This window comes from Micromesistius poutassou, assembly GCF_964030765.1.
Source record: "Micromesistius poutassou genome assembly, chromosome: 8".
Classification (NCBI taxonomy): domain Eukaryota; kingdom Metazoa; phylum Chordata; class Actinopteri; order Gadiformes; family Gadidae; genus Micromesistius; species Micromesistius poutassou.
Window position 1 is genome coordinate 7,620,314 of NC_140278.1, and position 19,790 is coordinate 7,640,103.

Here is a 19,790-nt window from a genome sequence, read left to right on the forward strand (position 1 = left end):
CAAACAACCCACACATTGCGTTGACTATAGTGTACCCTGTCCGGATCCCAGTGTCGGACATCAGTTCGACAGCCTGTGCGAACAAGTTCAACTCAGTTTAAAGTATATTGGGGCCTTTAGACCAAGGCTGGTTGTGCTTAATCAGAAGGTGGACAGGTGTGAGCTGCGCTGACCAGGGTTGAGCCCGGCTGAACAAGGTCCAGCCTGTACTCTGACATGTGCTGCAACTTGGACCATGGCTTACTACTGTTCAGCTCTTTATAAAACATCTTTATAAAAAAAAACTTTCCAATGCCAACACAATCCGAACGGTATCGAGACATCAATATTATTACAATATTATCTGATCCCAGGCTTTGAATCCAAAAGCTGTGCCAAAGAGAGGTTTAAACCAGAGGTTAACCAGATCTTAACCCGATGTTAACCCATTGATAACCAGACAAGATCTTCCACTGTCCTCTCATACAGATCGGACTCCACTCTTAGGAGAAGGAGTAGAACGAAACATTGGAAAACGATACATTGATTTGTCCGTAGGTAAAATCTATTACTTTCCAAAAGTAAACAGCATTTTGTGACTAACAGATATTCATACTACAGAACAATAAAACTCTACAATCAACAAAGTTTCAGACAAATGTCAAAGATAGCAATCACACACATCCCTGGTGTGTCCTACCTAGTCGTGGTGTTTTGCTGGGCAGTGTCTATGTAGCGAGTGACAGGTGAGGTGTCTCCAGGTATAAAACACCAAAACAAGCTCAGAAAAACCTTGTGCTACCTGCCCCAGCAGGTGTGTCCCAGTACATCATCCCAGTACACCCCAGTATGTCCCAGTTAGTCCCTGAATTCCCAGTATATCCCAATATTCATAGTATGTTCCAGTACGTCCAAGTATATCAGTGTATTCCCTGTGTGTCCCAATATGTTCCTCTATTCCCAGTATGTCCCAGTATTCCCAGTTTGTCTCAGTGCATCCCAGTATTCCCACCATAGCCCTGTATTCCCAGCATGTTCCTGTATTCCCAGTAAATCCCAGTATGTCTCTGTTTCCCCAGTATGTCTATTATGTCACTGTATTCTCAGTATGCTCCAATATTTTCCCATTAGGTCACTGTAGTCCCAGTATGCCCCAGTGTTCCCCAGTATGCACCTCTAGGCCCCAGTATGCCTCTGTATTCCCAGTATGACTCCTAGTATTTCCCAGTGTCTCCCAGTATGTTCCCAGTCTCTCCAGGTGTTGAAGAATGTCCCAGTATGTTTGAGTATGTCCCCTGCATGTTACCAGTATGTGTTACCAGTACGTTTCAGTATGCCCCAGTATATCTGTGTCCCAGTATGTCCCAATACGTCCCCGTATGCCCTGTATTCTCAGTTTGTGTTACCAGTATGCCCCAGTTTGTCCCAGTATGCCCCTTTATGTGCCAGTATATCCCAGTATGTCCCCAATTTGTTACCAGTATGTGCTACCAGTATGTCCCAGTAGGTCGCTGCATGTCCCCAGTTTGTCCCCAGTTTCTAACCAGAATGTGTATTTCCAAGCATATCCGAGTATGTCCCCAGTTTGTAACCAGTATGTGTAACCAGTCAGACCCAGTACGTCCCTGCATGTCCCCAGTATGTCCCCAGTTTGTTACCAGTATGTGTAACCGGTCAGACCCAGTAGGTCTCTGCATGTCCCCAGTATGTCCCCAGTTTGTAACCAGTATGTGTTACCAGTCTGTCCCAGCAGGTGGCCGTGTGTCCCCAGTCTGTCCCCAGTGCGGGCTACTTGTACAGCAGGGGGATCTGGCTGCTGTGGCAGTGGTTGCGGCTCATCTTGCCGTCGGCGGTGGGGTAGAGGGAGGTGGGGGGGGTGGGGGAGGCCGGGTACCCTGGAGGGGGGAGCATGGACTTGGGCTCGGTGGTGGAGGAGGGCGGGGGCGCGCTGTGGTTCTGGTTCTGGTTCTGGCCGGCGGACGGCCGGCGGCGAAGGGCTTGGCGCTCGGCCAGCTGGTTCCGCAGGGCCGAGACTCTTTCCTCCTTCTGGAACCACAGCAGTAGAACCATTCATCAATAACCAATCAAGAATCAATAGAACCGATAATCAATAGGGCCATTCAAAAATCACACATCCATGTAACTGATAATCAATAATTTTACAATATCAATATAGCTCCCATGGCATGAAAATTTCACTTTATGGGGTTTTCTAACCTTAATATGAGTTCCCCTAGCCTGCCTATGGTCCCCCAGTGGCGAGAAATGGCGTTAGATGTAAAACGAGCACTAGGTATCCTGCTCCGCCTTTGAAAAAATTAAAGCTCAGACGGGCCAATTTGGAATTTGCCCCATATGTCGTCATAAGGGGCCAGGTTACCTCCCCTTTCTCTGCTTTGCCCGCCCAGAGAATTTGGCCCGCATGAGTGCCACATGTGTGTGTGAGCGCCACATGTGTGTGTGAATACACACACTGTAAGTGTTCTTTCACTTCTCTGTTATTTGCATAACCGTTCTGCTGTTGGTGTTATGGCGCATAACACGCAACACAATAACGCAAGCTTGCATAAAGCTCCCATTTGGTGAAAATGGTGGGGTCAGGTGTAGTTACAGGTGAGGTCAGGTGAGATTACAGGGGAGGTCAGGTGAGGTCAGGGGAGGTTACTAGCGAGGTCACAGGGGACTTCATGCCAGGTTAAAGGGGAGGTAACAGGAGGGGTCAGGTGAGTCCATGTGTGCCAGTACCTCCTGGATGATCTTCTGCAGCTCCCGGTTCTCTCTCTCCAGCTGTCGGGACTTCTCCTCGTCGTTGTTGTTGGTGGACGAGCCCGTCTTCAGCGTGTCCTGCTGCTCCGACTGCCACTCGCCCCGCGTGATCAGACGACGCATCTGGACGCAAAAATAAACAACAAATAAACAAATATACAACATTGAATAAACGACACAATGAATTAAAGACAACACAGCCGGCAGAAAACAGAACAGAACGGAACAGTTTGTGAGGCGGTGGAGGGAGGAGGGGCGTTACCTTGGGAACGAAGAGGACCACCAAGGTGATGTAAGAGGAGAAAACGGTTGCCATGGAGGCAAACGCAAAAGAAGCGTCTTGTTGTGATGACAGAATCATGGTAATCGGGGCGGTGATCATACACAACACCTGGAGAAAGATAGACATAAACAGATAGAGTGTGAGTAAGAGAGAGAAACAGAGACAGAGAGAGAGAGAGAGAGAGAGAGAGAGAGAGAGAGAGAGAGAGAGAGAGAAGAGAGTGACAACCTAGCATATGACCCATCAGGATAAGCTTGCATGACTACCTAGCATATCTCCCTTGCGATGTAAACCTAGCATGTAAACCTAGCATGTCAACCTGAAATGAAATCTAGCATGATAGCCTAGCATGTCATCATATGTTGGTGTGGCCTAACTTACCGCCACGTTGTATATCGCCATGCCGACGGCGCGGTGGTCGTTGATCTTCTCCGTCGAAACAGATTTTGTCTCATAGGCCAAAAATATCCCGAGCAACAGCAACAGTCCCTTATAGCCGTACACTACACCTGGAGAGAGAGAGAGGGAGAGACATTTATAAATTATTATACAGAGAGAGAGAGAGAGAGAGAGAGAGAGAGAGAGAGAGAGAGAGCGAGAGAGAGAGAGAGAGAGAGAGAGAGACACACACAGAGAGACAGAGAGAGAGAGAGAGAGAGAGAGAGAGAGAGAGAGGAGCAAGGGAGGTCAGGAGGAACAGGAGGACTTACGTACCGAGCCAGGTGTTCATCTTCTCAGAGCTGCAATGCTCAAGCAACGGTTGGATCAGAACATCTAGATCGCCTTTAGGAGCTTCTCTGGTAAACTTCTGCTCAGAGAGAGAGGGAGAGAGAGAGGGGGTTAGGGGTTAGGGTGTTTGGGGTTAGGGCTAGGGTTAGGGATTAGGGGTTCGGGGTTAGGGCTAGGGTTAGGGGTTAGGGGTTAGGAGTTCGGGGTAGTGTACCTCCACAGTGATGTGCAGCGGGTCTACAATCTGCCAGACCAGCAAAGAAATAAAGTCCACGGCCAGCAGAACCCCCACCGTGGCATACAGCTTCCAGGGCTCCAGAAGCTGGCGGGAGACAGACAGACAGACATGGACCAACGGCAACATCTGACAGCGCTATGCCAACCACTACGGTGTGTGTGTGTGTGTGTGTGTGTGTGTGTGTGTGTGTGTGTGTGTGTAGGGGTCTTTATGTGTATGTGTGTGTGCAGGCCCACCACTGACCCCTGAGCCTACCTTCTTCTTCTCCTTCTTCTCCTCCTTCTTGGTGAAGAGTGTGTGGACCCACCAGATCTTGGTGAACATGCTGCCGTACGCCAGACTGAACCCTAGACCCAGCAGCCACAGTCTGAACTACAGGGCGAGAGGGAGACAAAGGTTAAACATAAAGGTCCAATCAAATTCACCTTATACACAGCGACCCTCTCCATCAACCGTTCCCATGGTTACCTGTCAGCCCCTTGGTAACCTGAAAGACCACATCCCCTGGTTACAGGGTTACATGACAGATCAGGCCCCCTGGTTACCTGGTTACCCTACAGAGGTAGCCCAGGTGACCTGGCAGACCCCACTCCCTGGTTACATGGTAGCCAGACAGACCACGCCCTGCGGTTAACCTGACCCGCCGGTTGACCACACACCCCAGGTCCGGTGTCGCCCTGGTTACCTGGCACACGACGGGGAACTGCGAGCGGTGGATGTGATGGCCGTCGATGCCCAGCGGGAACACAGCCGCCAGCGCCATCATGCAGCCCACAGCCGTCATGTTGTTGAGGTAGGGCTGGGAGTTCTGGATGTAGCTGGGGGGACATGGGGACCGTCAGCACCAGAACCACGACCAATACCACAGCCAGACGAGTCCCCAACCGCAGGACCTAACCTACCCCGCCACTCTTCCTTACTCAACCCCCTAACTCCTCCATCCTATCTCCACCCTCCTAGCGCCTGTATCCTCTTCCCTAACTGTGCGTTCACACCAAACACGACGGGGAGCTCTATATATAATATTATATCATATTATATCATATAATATTAAATGTCTATATAATATAATATATAATATCACAGCCAAAAGCTGTGTGCACCTCCGGATGATATTATGAATAGACTGCGTCGGGATGTTCTATGAACATCCTCACTGTACCGACAGCGATATATTTTTTCACTTTCTTCTGACAAATGTACTTATTGTAAGTCGCTTTGGATAAAAGTGTCGGCCAAATGCCCTAAATGTAAATGTTAATGTAAAGAGAGGCGGTGCTGCTGAGCTGACCAGCGAGATCCTTTTCCCGGCTACGTCTGCTGGTGGTGCTAAAGAGAGGGAGACTGACCGCACGGCTCCGTTGTAGATGTTGAAGGAGAGACAGAGGAACCCCAGCAGGATGCCCAGTCCAGCGAACACAGACACCACGGAGAACAGCTTCTGAGACAGGAAGCGGAACTCCTCTATCACCAGCGTCCTGTCAGCTGGAGGTCCCGCCCCTGGAGGGTGGGAGAGGGCGAGAGAGGGAGAGGGCGAGGGAAGGAGGGAGAAAGGTAAATTGAATTGAATTGGGAGAGAGACAAATAGATAATTATAACAATAACCAATTATGAATTAATTAATTATATTAAATTAATAAAACAATACCGATCCACACGTCGTTCCCAAACCAGGACAGGTTCCTCTGTGAGCTGTCATAGTAACCAATCTGCTTATAGCTGCCACCTTGGGAGAAAGACATAGAGATACAGAGAGAGAGAGAGAGACACAGAGAGAGAGAGCGAGAGAGAGAGAGAGAGAGGGTTGAATCCTATCTTTCTATTCCACAAGCAGACGGGGAAACTGATAGTGTAGATTGATTACCTTGGAGCTGTTCAATAAGCGTCATGGCCATCCTGGAACCCTGAGCGTCAAAAACCACATGACCCTACACACACACACACACACACACACACACACACACACACACACACACAAACACAAACACAAACACAGACACAGGTGATACACTCTTGGATATATTGCTTGAGTTCCCATCCGTTTCTGTTTTTGCTCGCTGGTTCGTGTACATTATCAGTTGGACATGCTATAGTATCCCCTTGTGTACACGTTAGTGGAGGTCAAAATGCAGGCAGCCATACAAAGATTTGTGTCATATCTCTGAGTCCGGATGTGGATCTTCGCAAACAAGGGGTCTGCAGAACAGCGAATTTAGCTTCAGAGGGTTAGAGGTTCAGGGGATAGGCTGAGAGGGTTAGAGGTCAGGTTTAGAGGTTCAGGGGATAGGCTGAGAGGGTTAGAGGTCAGGTTTAGAGGTTCAGGGGATAGGCTGAGAGGGTTAGAGGTCAGGTTTAGAGGTTCAGGGGATAGGCTGAGAGGGTTAGAGGTCAGGTTTAGAGGTTCAGGGGATAGGCTGAGAGGGTTGGGGAGTCTGGATTACAGGGTAAGAGGGTTATTGGCCGAGTCTCACCGAGACCCCTTCAAAGGAGCTGCTGTTGAGGGCCCTGTAGATCTCGGAGGTGATGTCGTGGTTGTTGTAGTTGAAGTCCTCCAGGCGTCTGCCCTTTGCCTTGAGGGGGGCCACAGTCTTGTTGAGGGCCAGAGCCAGGGCCCACACTGCGTCGTAGGCCAGCGGGGCCTCCTGGAAGCCCCCCGTGTCCTCGGGGTTCATCCCCCCGAGACGTGACATCAGAGCAGCGATGAACTCCTGAGAAGTCTGTATAAAAGACCATGCTATCGTCATGACATCATCGAATCATAACATCATCTCATCGTTACGTCGTGTTGTCTGAGAGCGTTAAGACAGCGCTCTATTTATTACATCATCTAATCATGACATCACCGAATCATTACATGATCAAATCATTACATGATTTAACTACGACTTCTAACCCTTCTAACCCTTATATAATATAATCATTACATCATCTAACCATGATATCATCCAATCATTAAATCACCTCATCATTACCTTGTGTTATCTCAAAGCACAGTCTCATTATGACATTGTGTAGTATTGTGGAGTGTAGTGTAATATTTGTAGTTGTTTTACCAGATTAGATGCTCCTTTAATGGTCTCTGGGTTGAGCATCACTATCTCCGTGGTAACGTGACCCTCCACAGCCTCCGTCATGTTCTCCACGGTGCAGTTGATGGCCGGGTCTTTGATCTTGAACCAGTTGTCAGCATACCAGCCAATCAGAAACCAGACAACCTTCTTCCCATACAACTTCTCCTTAAACACCTGCATGGGAGCGAGAAGGTAGCGTGTTAATAGCCGTAAAGGTTAGCATATTAGTGGCACAGGTTATTGTGTAAATGGTAGAGGTTAACACGATAGCTGTACAGGTTAGCATATTAGTGGCACAGGTTAGTGCGTGGGCGGTACAGGATAGCTTGCTCTCACCTCGCAAAACACCTTCCTGGCTTCTGTCTCATAGAAAAGGCCCACAATGATTCTGGCGTCCTGTCTCTGTAATAATATCAATAAACATAGAAACATTAATATTAGCATACATACAGATTCAATGTTACATTTAATGTTAAATTTGTATGTAGGGACAAAAAACAACAAACAGGACAAAAAACAACACACTTCTCAATAGTGGTGACGCATTAATGTGTCTAAAGCAACTGCTAATTTAGACAACTATGTGACTGAATTTGCTAATGTAATGTAACCAATGCTAATATTGCCTAGTCTTATGTGGCATATGCGAATAACACAATGCTATGTTAATGTAGAATTTTGAAATGCTTATGTAGCATATGCTAATGGTCAGGTAGCATAGGCTAATGCTATCAGACAGGGAGTATGGGGAACCTTGAGGTTCTTGACGGCGACGGCCGGGTCGGTGAGGAAACTCTGGCGAACGCTGATCTCAATACCAGCCTCCTTCGTCCTCTCCTCCAGGTCGTCCAGGGTCTGGAGAGAGAGAGAGAGAGAGAGAGAGAGAGAGAGAGAGAGAGAGAGAGAGAGAGAGAGAGATCATTGACTGATAGAACGGATGGAGAGAATAGAGAGAATAGATGGAGAGAGGAGGGGTACTGACGGAGGTGAAGACTTCAGTGGTCTGCTGGATGGTGGCGATGCGCGTCCACTTCCACTTCTGGAAGAGCTGCACGCGGGTGGGGTTGTGCAGCGTGGCGGAGGGGTGGGTCCGGAAGAAGGTGGGGAACCGCAGGCGGTTGGAGAGAGCGGGCGAGCTAGAGCCATACGACAGCTGGAGAGCAAGAGAGAGTGAGAGTGAGTGAGTGAGTGAGTGAGTGAGTGAGTGAGTGAGTGAGTGAGTGAGAGAGAGAGAGAGAGAGAGTGAGCAAGAGAGAGAGAGAGAGAGAGCGAGAGAGAGAGAGAGAGAGAGAGTGAGAGTGGATGAAGCCAAACTTGTCTAAATGGATAGATAGATCAACTTTATTGATCCCCCATGGTGAAAATTAAATGGCCACCACACAACAGAGGAACAAACACACACACACACATACACACAAACACACACACACACACACGCACACACAGACCGACTACATAACCACACATTAAGCAGCGCAGTCATTTACACTCAAGAACCCAACGGTTTACAGTCTTTAAAGACACTATGAAGAGGCTAACTTTCACGTGCAGCACAGTCTACAGCTTCCTTCTCAATCTCTTTTTAACGATGTGGTCAATGGGTCCACGTTGAGGCCAAAGATGGAACATGTTTTTTTAATGAGTTTGTTCACTCTGTTCCTGTCATCAGCAGTGAGGCACTTTGAGGACCTCACCACATACATTACCACTCACCACGATGTGGACCTGAGAGAGGACAGTCACCACTATGAGGACCTCACCACATACATTACCACGATGAGGACCTGAGAGAGGACAGTCACCACTATGAGGACCTCACCACATACATTACCACTCACCACGATGAGGACCTGAGAGAGGACAGTCACCACTATGAGGACCTGAGAGAGGGCACTCACCACGATGAGGACCTGAGAGAGGACAGTCACCACTATGAGGACCTCACCACATACATTACCACTCACCACGATGAGGACCTGAGAGAGGACAGTCACCACTATGAGGACCTCACCACATACATTACCACTCACCACGATGAGGACCTGAGAGAGGACAGTCACCACTATGAGGACCTCACCACATACATTACCACTCACCACGATGAGGACCTGAGAGAGGACAGTCACCACTATGAGGACCTCACCACATACATTACCACTCACCACGATGAGGACCTGAGAGAGGACAGTCACCACTATGAGGACCTGAGAGAGGGCACTCACCACGATGAGGACCTGAGAGAGGACAGTCACCACTATGAGGACCTGAGAGAGGGCACTCACCACTATGAGGACCTGAGAGAACACCCCTCACCAATATGAGGACCTGAGAGAGGACACTCACCATGATGAGGACCTGAGAGAACACCCCTCACCAATATGAGGACATGAGAGAGGACACTCACCAGTATGAGGACCTGAGAGAACACCCCTCACCACGATGAGGACCTGAGAGAGGGCACTCACCAGTATGAGGACCTGAGAGAACACCCCTCACCAATATGAGGACCTGAGAGAGGGCACTCACCAGTATGAGGACCTGAGAGAACACCCCTCACCACGATGAGGACCTGAGAGAACACCCCTCACCAATATGAGGACCTGAGAGAGGACACTCACCACGATGAGGACCTGAGAGAACACCCCTCACCAATATGAGGACCTGAGAGAGGACACTCACCAGTATGCGGACCTGAGAGAACACCCCTCACCACGATGAGGACCTGAGAGAGGGCACTCACCAGTATGAGGACCTGAGAGAACACCCCTCACCAATATGAGGACCTGAGAGAGGACACTCACCAGTATGAGGACCTGAGAGAACACCCCTCACCACGATGAGGACCTGAGAGAGGGCACTCACCAGTATGAGGACCTGAGAGAACACCCCTCACCAATATGAGGACCTGAGAGAGGGCACTCACCAGTATGAGGACCTGAGAGAACACCCCTCACCACGATGAGGACCTGAGAGAACACCCCTCACCAATATGAGGACCTGAGAGAACACCCCTCACCAATATGAGGACCTGAGAGAACACCCCTCACCAGTATGAGGACCTGAGAGAACACCCCTCACCAGTATGAGGACCTGAGAGAGGGCACTCACCACGATGAGGTTCCACATGCGCGCGGCCTCGGCCACTAGGGTGGACACTCCGCTGCAGCCGGGCATCAGGACGATCTTGATGGGCTCTGTGTAGAGCAGGTCATACAGCAGCTTCGTGGCTTCACCAGGGTCACACTGGGGGAGAGAGACCACGACATGTTTTAGTATATTCATTACACTTTGTAAGTAAGTAAGACAACGAAAAAAGGTAATTTAGCAACCCTGGTAACTACATGATTACCGGACCGCAACCTGATCTGGTCTAGTCTAGTCTGGGCTAGTCTGGTCTTGTCTTGTTAGACCTGGGCTTGTATTGCCAAGTCTAGACTTGTCTGGTGTAGTGGGGTTAGACCTGGTCTGGTCTGGTTGGGTTGGATCTGGTATGGGCTGGTTGGGTCTGGTCTAGTCTAGTCTAGTTAGGTGTAGTGTGGTCAGACCTCGTCTGGTCTGGTCTGGTCTTTTCTGGTCTGGTGGGACCTGTTCTTGTCTGATCTAGTCTGGTCTGGTCTGGTCTAGTCTAGTCTGGTTGGACCTGTTCTTGTCTGATCTAGTCTGGTCTGGTCTGGTCTAGTCTAGTCTGGTTGGACCTGGTCTGGATAGACCTGGTCTGGTTGGACTCACCATGCTGTCATAGTGGATGAGCTCCAGCTCATAGTCTGGCAGGATGTCGGTGCGGTTGTTGACCAGGTCCAGGGCCATCTGGGCAGAGGGGAGGCAGGCCTGACCCCCTGGCCAACCACCGCTCATGGGGAACAGAGCTCCGATGTACAGCTTCTTCTTACCTGGGAGGGGGAGCCGAGGGAGGGGAAGGAGGGGCAGCATGTATTGCACCATACCATTGATCATTGATCATTGAAACTAGATTTTTATGCTGTGTCTTACCTGTGTAGTTCCTGTCATCTGTGGAAATACGGAAAAGTAATAGAAAGATAATTAGGACAAATAAGATTACTAATGAAGCCAGTTGTTTACTTTATTTACTTTACTTTATAACGTTTTTTCTTAAGTCACCAAAAAGTTCCTTTATTCTATTATATAGCTCCATTATTTATAAATTAATTATTAATAATTTAATTATAGAATATTATGATTATTACTATTAAGATCATAGGGTTAGGGTTATGGTTATGGTTAGGGTTAGGTTAGGTTAGGTTAGGGGTTAGGGCTAGGGCTTATTATTATAACCATAGGATTTAAATGGAATATATATTTTTTTAAATAAATGCTAGTAAACACATACTACTATACACAATACTACTATTTATTATGCGTATTACGATGTTGATAATGATGATTAATCTCCATATGTGGGTGGTCTTACAGATACACGTGGGTTTGGGAGAGTCCCATTTCCCCAGCTTGGTGCAGTGGCTCAAGTTCCTCCCCTGCAGCAGGAAGCCTGCGTGGCAGCTGTAGTGTAGAACAGCACCCTCTACTGGCACCCCCGCAGGCTGCACCATAACGCGACCGTTCTCCAGAGACGTCCACACCCTCGGGCACAGCAGCACTGAAAGAGAGAGAGAGACAGAAGGAGGGAGGGAGGGAGATATAGGGGAACAGAAGGAGAGTGAGGGAGAGTTACAGGGAGGGAGGAAGACAGAGAGAGAGGAAGAGAGAGAGAGATAAGGGGACAGATGGAGAGTGAGAGAATTAAAAGAGAGAGGAAGAGAGAGCGAGAGAGAGCGAGAGAGAGAGAGATAGAAAGAGAGACAAGTTAAAATAAACAGTAAACAAACAAGCCAAATTGGATGATGTTCATGAAGATAAAAATGCTTCTGCTCATAATGATGATGGTGACGATAACGATGATGATGATGATGCTGATGATGAAGGCTTACAGCATCGGCTGTGGTGTGAGATCTCTGTCCACGTTCCATTGGGCAAACACTTGCGGACCTTGGGTCCCACGATCATCCTGTTACCCCGACAGATGTACTCAATCTCGTAGTCCACCGGCAGGATCTGCACACTCCGGATCTGGAAGACACTGAGACTCAGACCTCTCTCCCTCCTGGGGACCAGGCTGGGTGTGCAGGATAGAGGTTTGTGGGGTCTGTGTATGTTTAGGGTTTGCCGTGTGAACAGGGGCTTGTTGGGATAATGGTTTGTGAGGTCCAGTGTGTAAAGGGGCTTGTTGGGGATAATGGTTTGTGAGGTCCAGTGTGTAAAGGGGTGTGTTGGGGATAGTGTTTTGTGGGATCCAGTATGTGAGGTTTATTGAGGGTTGGTGGGGTCCAGAATGTGAGGTCTGTGTTAGTGATAGTGGTTTGTGGGGACCTGTTCCTGAGTCAGTCCTCGGTAGCGGATTCCTCCATCCCTGGGGGGCCGGATGATGGCACAGCCTGAAAACATAGTATTACACTAGTATTATAGTATTGGTATTATACTAGTAATACAGTATTTGTTTTACACTATTATTATAGTATTAATATTAAACTAGTATTATAGTAAAAGTATTATAGTATAAGTAGAATTATTACAAATAATAGTACAATATTAAACTAGAACACACACACACACACACACACACACCTCCTGATGAAATGTTGTGAATGGGCACAACCAGAGCAGGAAGAGACTGGAGAATGATCAGGAATAGAATTCCCTCCATCGCTCGATCTGAAAGAATACACTATACATATAAATGTAATACAAAGATACTAACAATAAACATAGTATTAACCTATATATACCTACCGGTACAATATTACCCTGTTTACCATTTATTGTGCAAACCATTGAAATAAGAGTCTGTTGACAATGCTTTGAACATTGTTAATGTCATTAACGGATATTAGAAATCCCTGTGTAAATTCCCTGTTATATTCTATATAAATCAGAACTCATTGGAATGCCTCTTGTCCAATCAAATCACTAAGTGATCACAATATTATCATGTTATAGGCTACCTAGCATGTAGGCAGAATATAGGCTAGCATTAAAACAGGAGGCCTAGGCTGGCCTACTGTTTAGTACTACGTCTATCAGTATCCTATACCTTGTACTAGAACGTGTGTACAATGTGTACAGTATAAATTGAGTGGGCCTATGTGTAGAGTCGTATTAACAAGTGTATACCGAGTGTGGATTTAAGTAGGGGTTGGATGTGCTCGGTTCATGGGTATATGTGTGCGTGTGCGTGTGTGTGTGTACATCTAGAGAGTGGGTATTTAAATGAGAGAGGGATAGTAAAACAAACATCCACATAAACAGCAGCACGGATACCACACACACGCACACGCACACGTACACACACACACACACACACACACACACACACACACACACACACACACACACACACACACACACACACACACACACACACACACACACACGCACACTATACGTCACTGTCGAGGGTCCGATAGAAGCCAGTCGGTTCAGCACCGGACAGCGACACGGTGGAGTTCATGTTCCTCCTTCACAGCCGAGTCCTAATGTGTTGATTGCGGCCCGGTTTGTGTGTTAACGGCCGGGAATCATCGTCCCCGGTCTATATTAAATTACAGGTAGGCCTACTGATCCAGTCTCCATCTGCTATTCTACCGGCTGCCAGGTGACTCGGTACAGTGATTTGAGCAGTGGGCGCCTGGAGGAGGATAGCAGTAACCTGGGTACGGTGCTGGCAAGGGCTCAGACGGGGCCTGCAGGCCGACTGTATTTACATATGTCGTCCCGGAGATCTGAACAGCCCAACTCACGGCGTTAAAGCAGATCCCATCCGGTCGTAGATTCTTCCAAGTAACGCGAACTGAAATGGTTATTGACTCCATATGAGGCCATATGTAGGGTATTGAATAATTCGATTGTACCCATACCTGCCACTGAGATGAGGGTAGGATATTCGGTATAATAATAATATTGAAGCGGATCGTAATTGAGACCTACCGTGAGTGGGGTCTTCGGCACGACGCTGGGTGGGAGTGTTTGGGATGCTTCAAATATCCATCTTCCAAAATAATATGTTCATATTCAGATGACTTTAAATCTTAAATATTACCGCGCTGCAAGGGCAGGTAGGTCTACAACCGATTCTTCTTTTGATTCCTATTTTCTAGTCACGCGCACCGGAGACTATAAATGACTCCAGTGTGTATGCACTATATACAAATCGATCCCCAAACGATTCACCAAACTCCCCTCCTCTTCCCCATCCCCCCACTACAATCTTCAGCTCACTCACAGTGACGTCATCGTGACGCGTCCGCCCCTCACGCACCGGAGGAGCGACGACAAGGCGCGTGGATCTGTCACGCAGTCTGGTCCAGGCCAAATTTCAAAAGTTATGAAAAACAAATTGATCTCTATGCCTCCGCCCTCCAGCTCACTCCCCCTCCTCCTCTTGTCAGCCCGCCACCCCGGGCCCCACCCATCTATCTCCCTCCTTCCGCCTCCCACCCACCCTCCCTCACGCTCTACCCCCCCCCCCCCCCCCTCTCTCTCCGACCTCCCTCCTTCATGCATCTATTCCTAGAGCAGCTTCGTTTATATTTCATATTCATATTTCTCTGCTGAATTATTAAACCTCAACTTTCGTTTCAGAATCCTCTAAACCATAATTTCACCTCTAATCGTGCCTGGTATTACATATGCATATGCAGCATTACACTAGTTATGTTTTTTTAGTATCACACAGTATTTATGGAATGAATCAAGCCTGTATAACAAAGTATTACTACTGTACAGTATGATGTGTCGACAGATCTTTATTGGAGTTACAACACAGCTCGACACAATACAACTAAACACACTGCAACTGTACAACTAAACAGTGTATAATCTAATTTAGGAAGCATGGTTCAGTCAGGCAATAATTGTATAACTACAAAGCTCATCTTAACATAAAAAAACTCTTCAAGTGTTTTACCAGAAACATGTCTTAATCAAACTAAATATTAGTCACAACTTTGTTTTGATGTTTAAATTAATGTGTGAAGGCACACTTCCAAATCCAACAAAAAGGCTCAATGTGATTTAAATACTATTGCCATTACAATATAAAATAATATACATTATACCGCAATATAAAATGATATATACCTTTATAATATAAAATAAAAAAACAGAAAAATTAAGAGGGTCAAGAAAGCAGCAGCAAAACCACTAGGACACACATCATCAGTCTTTGATCTTATACTGCTGATGAATACACCTGTGGGCATATGTAACTGTAGCTACACTTATACACATACACACCAGTACAGACACCTGTATACACACACCTGTAGAGACCCACCTGTACAGACACCTGTATACATGCATCAAACAGAGAGAGATATATATATATATATATATATATATATATATATATATATATTCACACACACTAAAGATATTGGATGGCTAGGAGTTATATACACTGGAGGTGTAGGATTAGCAGGGAGGATATAAACACTAAATATTATAGGGTTCATCAGCGTTGTAGTCTTCATCATCATCAGCAGGGATCATGGGAGTTGTAGTCTCCATTCAGCAGTGTTTGTGGGGGTTGTAGTATCCGTCATCAGCAGGGATCATGGCTAGTTGTAGTGCGTATCTGGGCTGCACAGATGGAGTACCAGTACTATTACTACCATAGGAGGTAGTAGTAGTACTAATGCTAGCATAGATAGTTGTGGTACTAGCATAATGAGAGTATAAGCATAAAGATAGCGACAGCAACAGTACTGGTTTAGCACTCTAGTGTTACAGACTGAAGCTGCGGTGGTGCTGTTTGGAGAAGTGTAGCTGCCGTTGTTTGGCAACCGTTTGGCTAGGGGCCTCCTCCCTCTCTGCGTCTCCGGTCGTGCTCCCTCCATCGGTCATGCTCCCTCCATCGCTCATCTCTCCCAGGTGCTCTACAGAGTCCACCTTCCCCAGGTCCGATACGATGGTCTGGAGGCTGAACACCGACGCAGAGTCCGACCCCGCCCGCTCCCTCGCCCTCTCCACCTCTCTCTCCCTGCAGGCTGCCAGCAGGTCACTCCCTCCAACGGCCCCGCCAACATCAGCCTCTGCTCCGACGGGGGAGCTCCGCCCTCCGCAGGCAGTGATTGGTCCTCCCACAGCAATCCCCCGCCCCCTCTGGGCGTGAATCTGCTCACTGATTTTCTCCAGGTTGTTCAGGGCGACGGAGTACTGGGACTTCACCTTTGACACGCTGTGCTCCAGCAGCATGACACGCCCCTTGTGCTCCTACAGAAGAATACCAGCAGGGGTCAGTAGAGCAACATCACTTACTTATTTCTTACACCCCAGTTATGCCGCTTTTCCACTGACAGTACCAGCTCGACTCGACTCAACTCGACTCGGATTGGTTCCAGGCACGTCACGTTTCCATCTAAAAAAGTACCTCTTCAACGTGGGCGGGTCGTAGAAAAGAACCTCTCCAACATGGGCGGGTCGTCATTAGGTTTTAATCACGGGAGACGCGATTCCTGGGAAATCTGAATCTGATCAAGACTATTTCATGATTCCCGGGAAAGATTACGATGGGAAATAAAATAAAATAAAAAGCGCAATGACTGCACGTCTATTGTTGTCATACGGTAACGTTGATGGAGGCGAAACGACACAAAAGAAACAGCGAAACGCTGATCCTCCGGAGCCGGTCCGTGGACTCCAGCCACGCCGGACACACAACCACGCCGGACACACACATCCACGCACAGCCTAACTCTAGCCCCGGGAAAGGAGTGACACACACGGCGAAACGCTGATCAGTGTCCCCCTCGGGAGCGGGTCCGTGGACTCCAACCACGCCGGACACAACTTAACTTTGAGTGATTATTTCCATTTACAGCCGCTGGCCAATCAGTTGCCAGCAGCCTGTTTACGTCACACAAAAGTACCTACTCCGCTCACTTGGAACCTCGATGGAGGTAGTACTAAAAAAAGTACCCGGTACTAAGTACCGGGTACTTTTTTTGCCAATGGAAACGCAAAAAAAGGCGAGGCAAGTCGAGTCGAGTCGAGCTGGTACTGTCGGTGGAAAAGCGGCATTACTGTACCATACTGATACACTGTGTTAAGGTTACTTTCATACTAACAACCATCATATTGTCTACTGATCGACGAGGACAGTAGAGCAGTAGTTTCTTGAACTTTGAATTATGACCCAATTGGAGGTCGGTCACAGCCTGACAACATACAGAAACACTCAGAGGACACCGGAATACACCACACCAATTCCTGTGCGATTGGGACTGAAATCCTTTACTGTAGGTTACACTATGGTGCAGATGCTGTACGGAACTGGTTACACAAAAATTATTACTAAATTAATCACAAATTTAATGTTATACTGGTTATACTATAGTAACATTACCATCCTACCATCAACGTCACAAATACCACATTTCACAGCCCTGCAGACTAAAAGTACTTGTTACCTCCAGTACTCCACTAGACTATATTGTTCTCTGCGAACCTACTAGTTATCCTACTTATCTTCGCTAGACTTCCTGTTTTCTATTGTTCTCTCCACTAGACTACCAGTTCATCCGAGTTACCTCCAGGATGTAGTTGAACTGGGTCTTCAGTTCAAAGTAGGGCCTGGACTTGACGATGGCCCTCTTCAGGGACTTCTGGAGACTCTGGACACGAGCCTCTGCCAGCTGGCAGGCGTGGGTCACCCTAAGGTGCTCCCTCTCACTACGCAGACGCTCCTCCTCTGCCTCATTAACCTGTAGGCACGCACGCGCACGCACGCACGCACGCACGCACGCACGCACGCACGCACGCACGCACACACACACACACACACACACACACACACACACACACACACACACACACACACACACACACACACACACACACACACACACACACACACACACACACACACACACACACACACACACACACACACACATATGAGTGTGTGTGCTCTCTGGGGGGGGGGGGGAGATGCCTGGATAGGGGGTTGCCAGGGATAGAGATTTCTAGAGTGGAGGTTCCTAGGGGAGTCGAGGAGGGCATGTTACGCGAGGAAGAGTTGCTAGGTTAGGAGGTTGCTAGGGGTTGCTAGGTGAGAAGGGGGTTACTGCTAGGTGACCTTGGAGGTAGCGTGGTTGAGCATCTCCTGCCACGTTGGGTCCAGGGTGTTCTTGCCATCAGCCATGAGACCCTGCTCCGCCACATACACCATCTCCCTGGCCGCAGAGTGCATGGAAACAGCCCGTTCGTAGCTCAGAGCTGCCTTCTGGGTCTCCTGCTGGGCCTGCTCAGCCAACCACAAATCAGCCAACAACAATCAGCCAATCGCACACCGAAAAGGACAGTTGGTCGTATAGGGTTGTGAAGGGTGTGTGCCTACTTCTTTGGGAAGGCAATGGGCCCCGTACTACTGTGGTGTAGTGTAAGGTAGAGAAGTGTAGTTTTTAGGGGGTGTTGTGTAGGGTAGGGTACTGTTGTGTAGAGTGTGTGTGTAGGGTGTGTACCTCCTTGGCCAGGCGGCGTGCCTCATAGTATGGCCTTGCCTTCTCGATGGCTCCGCCCAGCTGGGAGCTGTGGGCATTGAGCTTCCTGGCCGACTCTGTCAGGATCCTCCTGTAGCCGGATCGCGCCTCCTACACACACATATTCATTAATATAATTGTTGTACACGTGTAATGCAGTTCTATATAGTGTGTCATTATGGGGTGTGTAGTCTACTTACATCTAGTTGTAGTTCTAGTTTATTGATTTCTGCACTGGCTTCGTTCAACTGCTCCAGCTCATCCTGCGTATCAAATACAATCATTTCCTCCGTCACAAAATGTAAACTACTATTATAGCCTACATAATATTCTATTTCATATTATATACATAACGACATAAACCCCCTGCCGTCAGGATGAACGACTGACAAACTCTACGACTTCCAGTGGAAGTATTCATCTTTATTTTAGTAACCTGATCTACTGGAGTAAGGAAGTAAATACCTGAATCCGAGGGTCCAGCTCTTCTTCGTAATGAATCGGTGTTTGTTCTTTCTGTTTAAAATCACCCTCTTCGGTCGCTTCACCCTCTCCCAGACCCGTCTTCACCTCCGCCTCCACACCACGGACCTCTTCGCTCCACTCCCCGGCCTCTGAGGCTCCGGACCCGGCCGGACTCTCCCGCAAACCCCCGGGCTCCATCCCCACACAGGGATGCAAGCCCAAGGCACCTGCCTCGCTACCCGGCTAGGTAGCTAGCTTACCTTCCACACAATCCTTTTAGCAAAACATTGATGCGGTTATGTCATCTATTAATATTATCTATACTGGAAGGCCAATAAAAATCAAATGAATTGGATACGATTTTAAAATAAATCGAAAGTACGCAGCAGTGCTAGGCTAGTGGGTCCACTCGTTATATACTAACGCATTATCACCAAGTTGTATATGTTGGATTGTAATACAAGCTGGTATATGTAGTAAGTAAGCGAATGCCTATCGACGTGTCCCTTTATTAGATGGATCCAGTCTTCCATCTCACATCTGCGATGACTTAAATCTGTTAGCTCGACCAGCTAGCCGCCTAGCCATGACTCAAATTTAAAAAGTAAACAGCAGAATGGTCGAGGGAGGCTTCCGTAGATAAACCCTACCCCTCCCGACAAAAGATCGACTCTGTATCACGGATAACCAGTCATCAAATATTAGAA

General features: G+C 47.9%; 2 protein-coding genes across 2 annotated transcripts; both read right to left on the reverse strand.

Moving 5' to 3' along the window:
* Nucleotides 1-1,767: 1,767 nt before the first annotated feature.
* On the reverse strand, nt 1,768-12,785 carry gabbr1a (gamma-aminobutyric acid (GABA) B receptor, 1a; the record flags this gene model as incomplete). The annotated part of the gene is made up of 23 exons (XM_084471310.1): nt 1,768-2,025; nt 2,725-2,868; nt 3,008-3,136; nt 3,410-3,537; nt 3,743-3,836; nt 3,972-4,079; nt 4,251-4,367; nt 4,681-4,813; nt 5,345-5,495; nt 5,644-5,721; nt 5,860-5,923; nt 6,467-6,712; nt 7,049-7,240; nt 7,403-7,468; nt 7,820-7,921; nt 8,049-8,219; nt 10,175-10,309; nt 10,796-10,956; nt 11,057-11,074; nt 11,496-11,681; nt 12,013-12,151; nt 12,452-12,516; nt 12,707-12,785. 23 exons carry the CDS (start codon nt 12,783-12,785, stop codon nt 1,768-1,770), a joined length of 2,964 nt encoding a protein of 987 aa, XP_084327436.1.
* A 2,735-nt stretch (nt 12,786-15,520) lies between these two features.
* Nucleotides 15,521-19,652, reverse strand: LOC311351637 (SH3 domain-binding protein 5-like). Its single transcript, XM_084471814.1, has 6 exons — nt 19,084-19,652; nt 18,819-18,881; nt 18,601-18,729; nt 18,216-18,380; nt 17,668-17,841; nt 15,521-16,351 (listed from the first exon to the last, which is right to left on the reverse strand). The coding sequence occupies exons 1-6, from the start codon at nt 19,279-19,281 to the stop codon at nt 15,863-15,865; spliced, it is 1,218 nt and encodes a 405-aa protein (XP_084327940.1). The 5' UTR covers nt 19,282-19,652; the 3' UTR covers nt 15,521-15,862.
* Between the last annotated feature and the right edge of the window lie 138 nt (nt 19,653-19,790).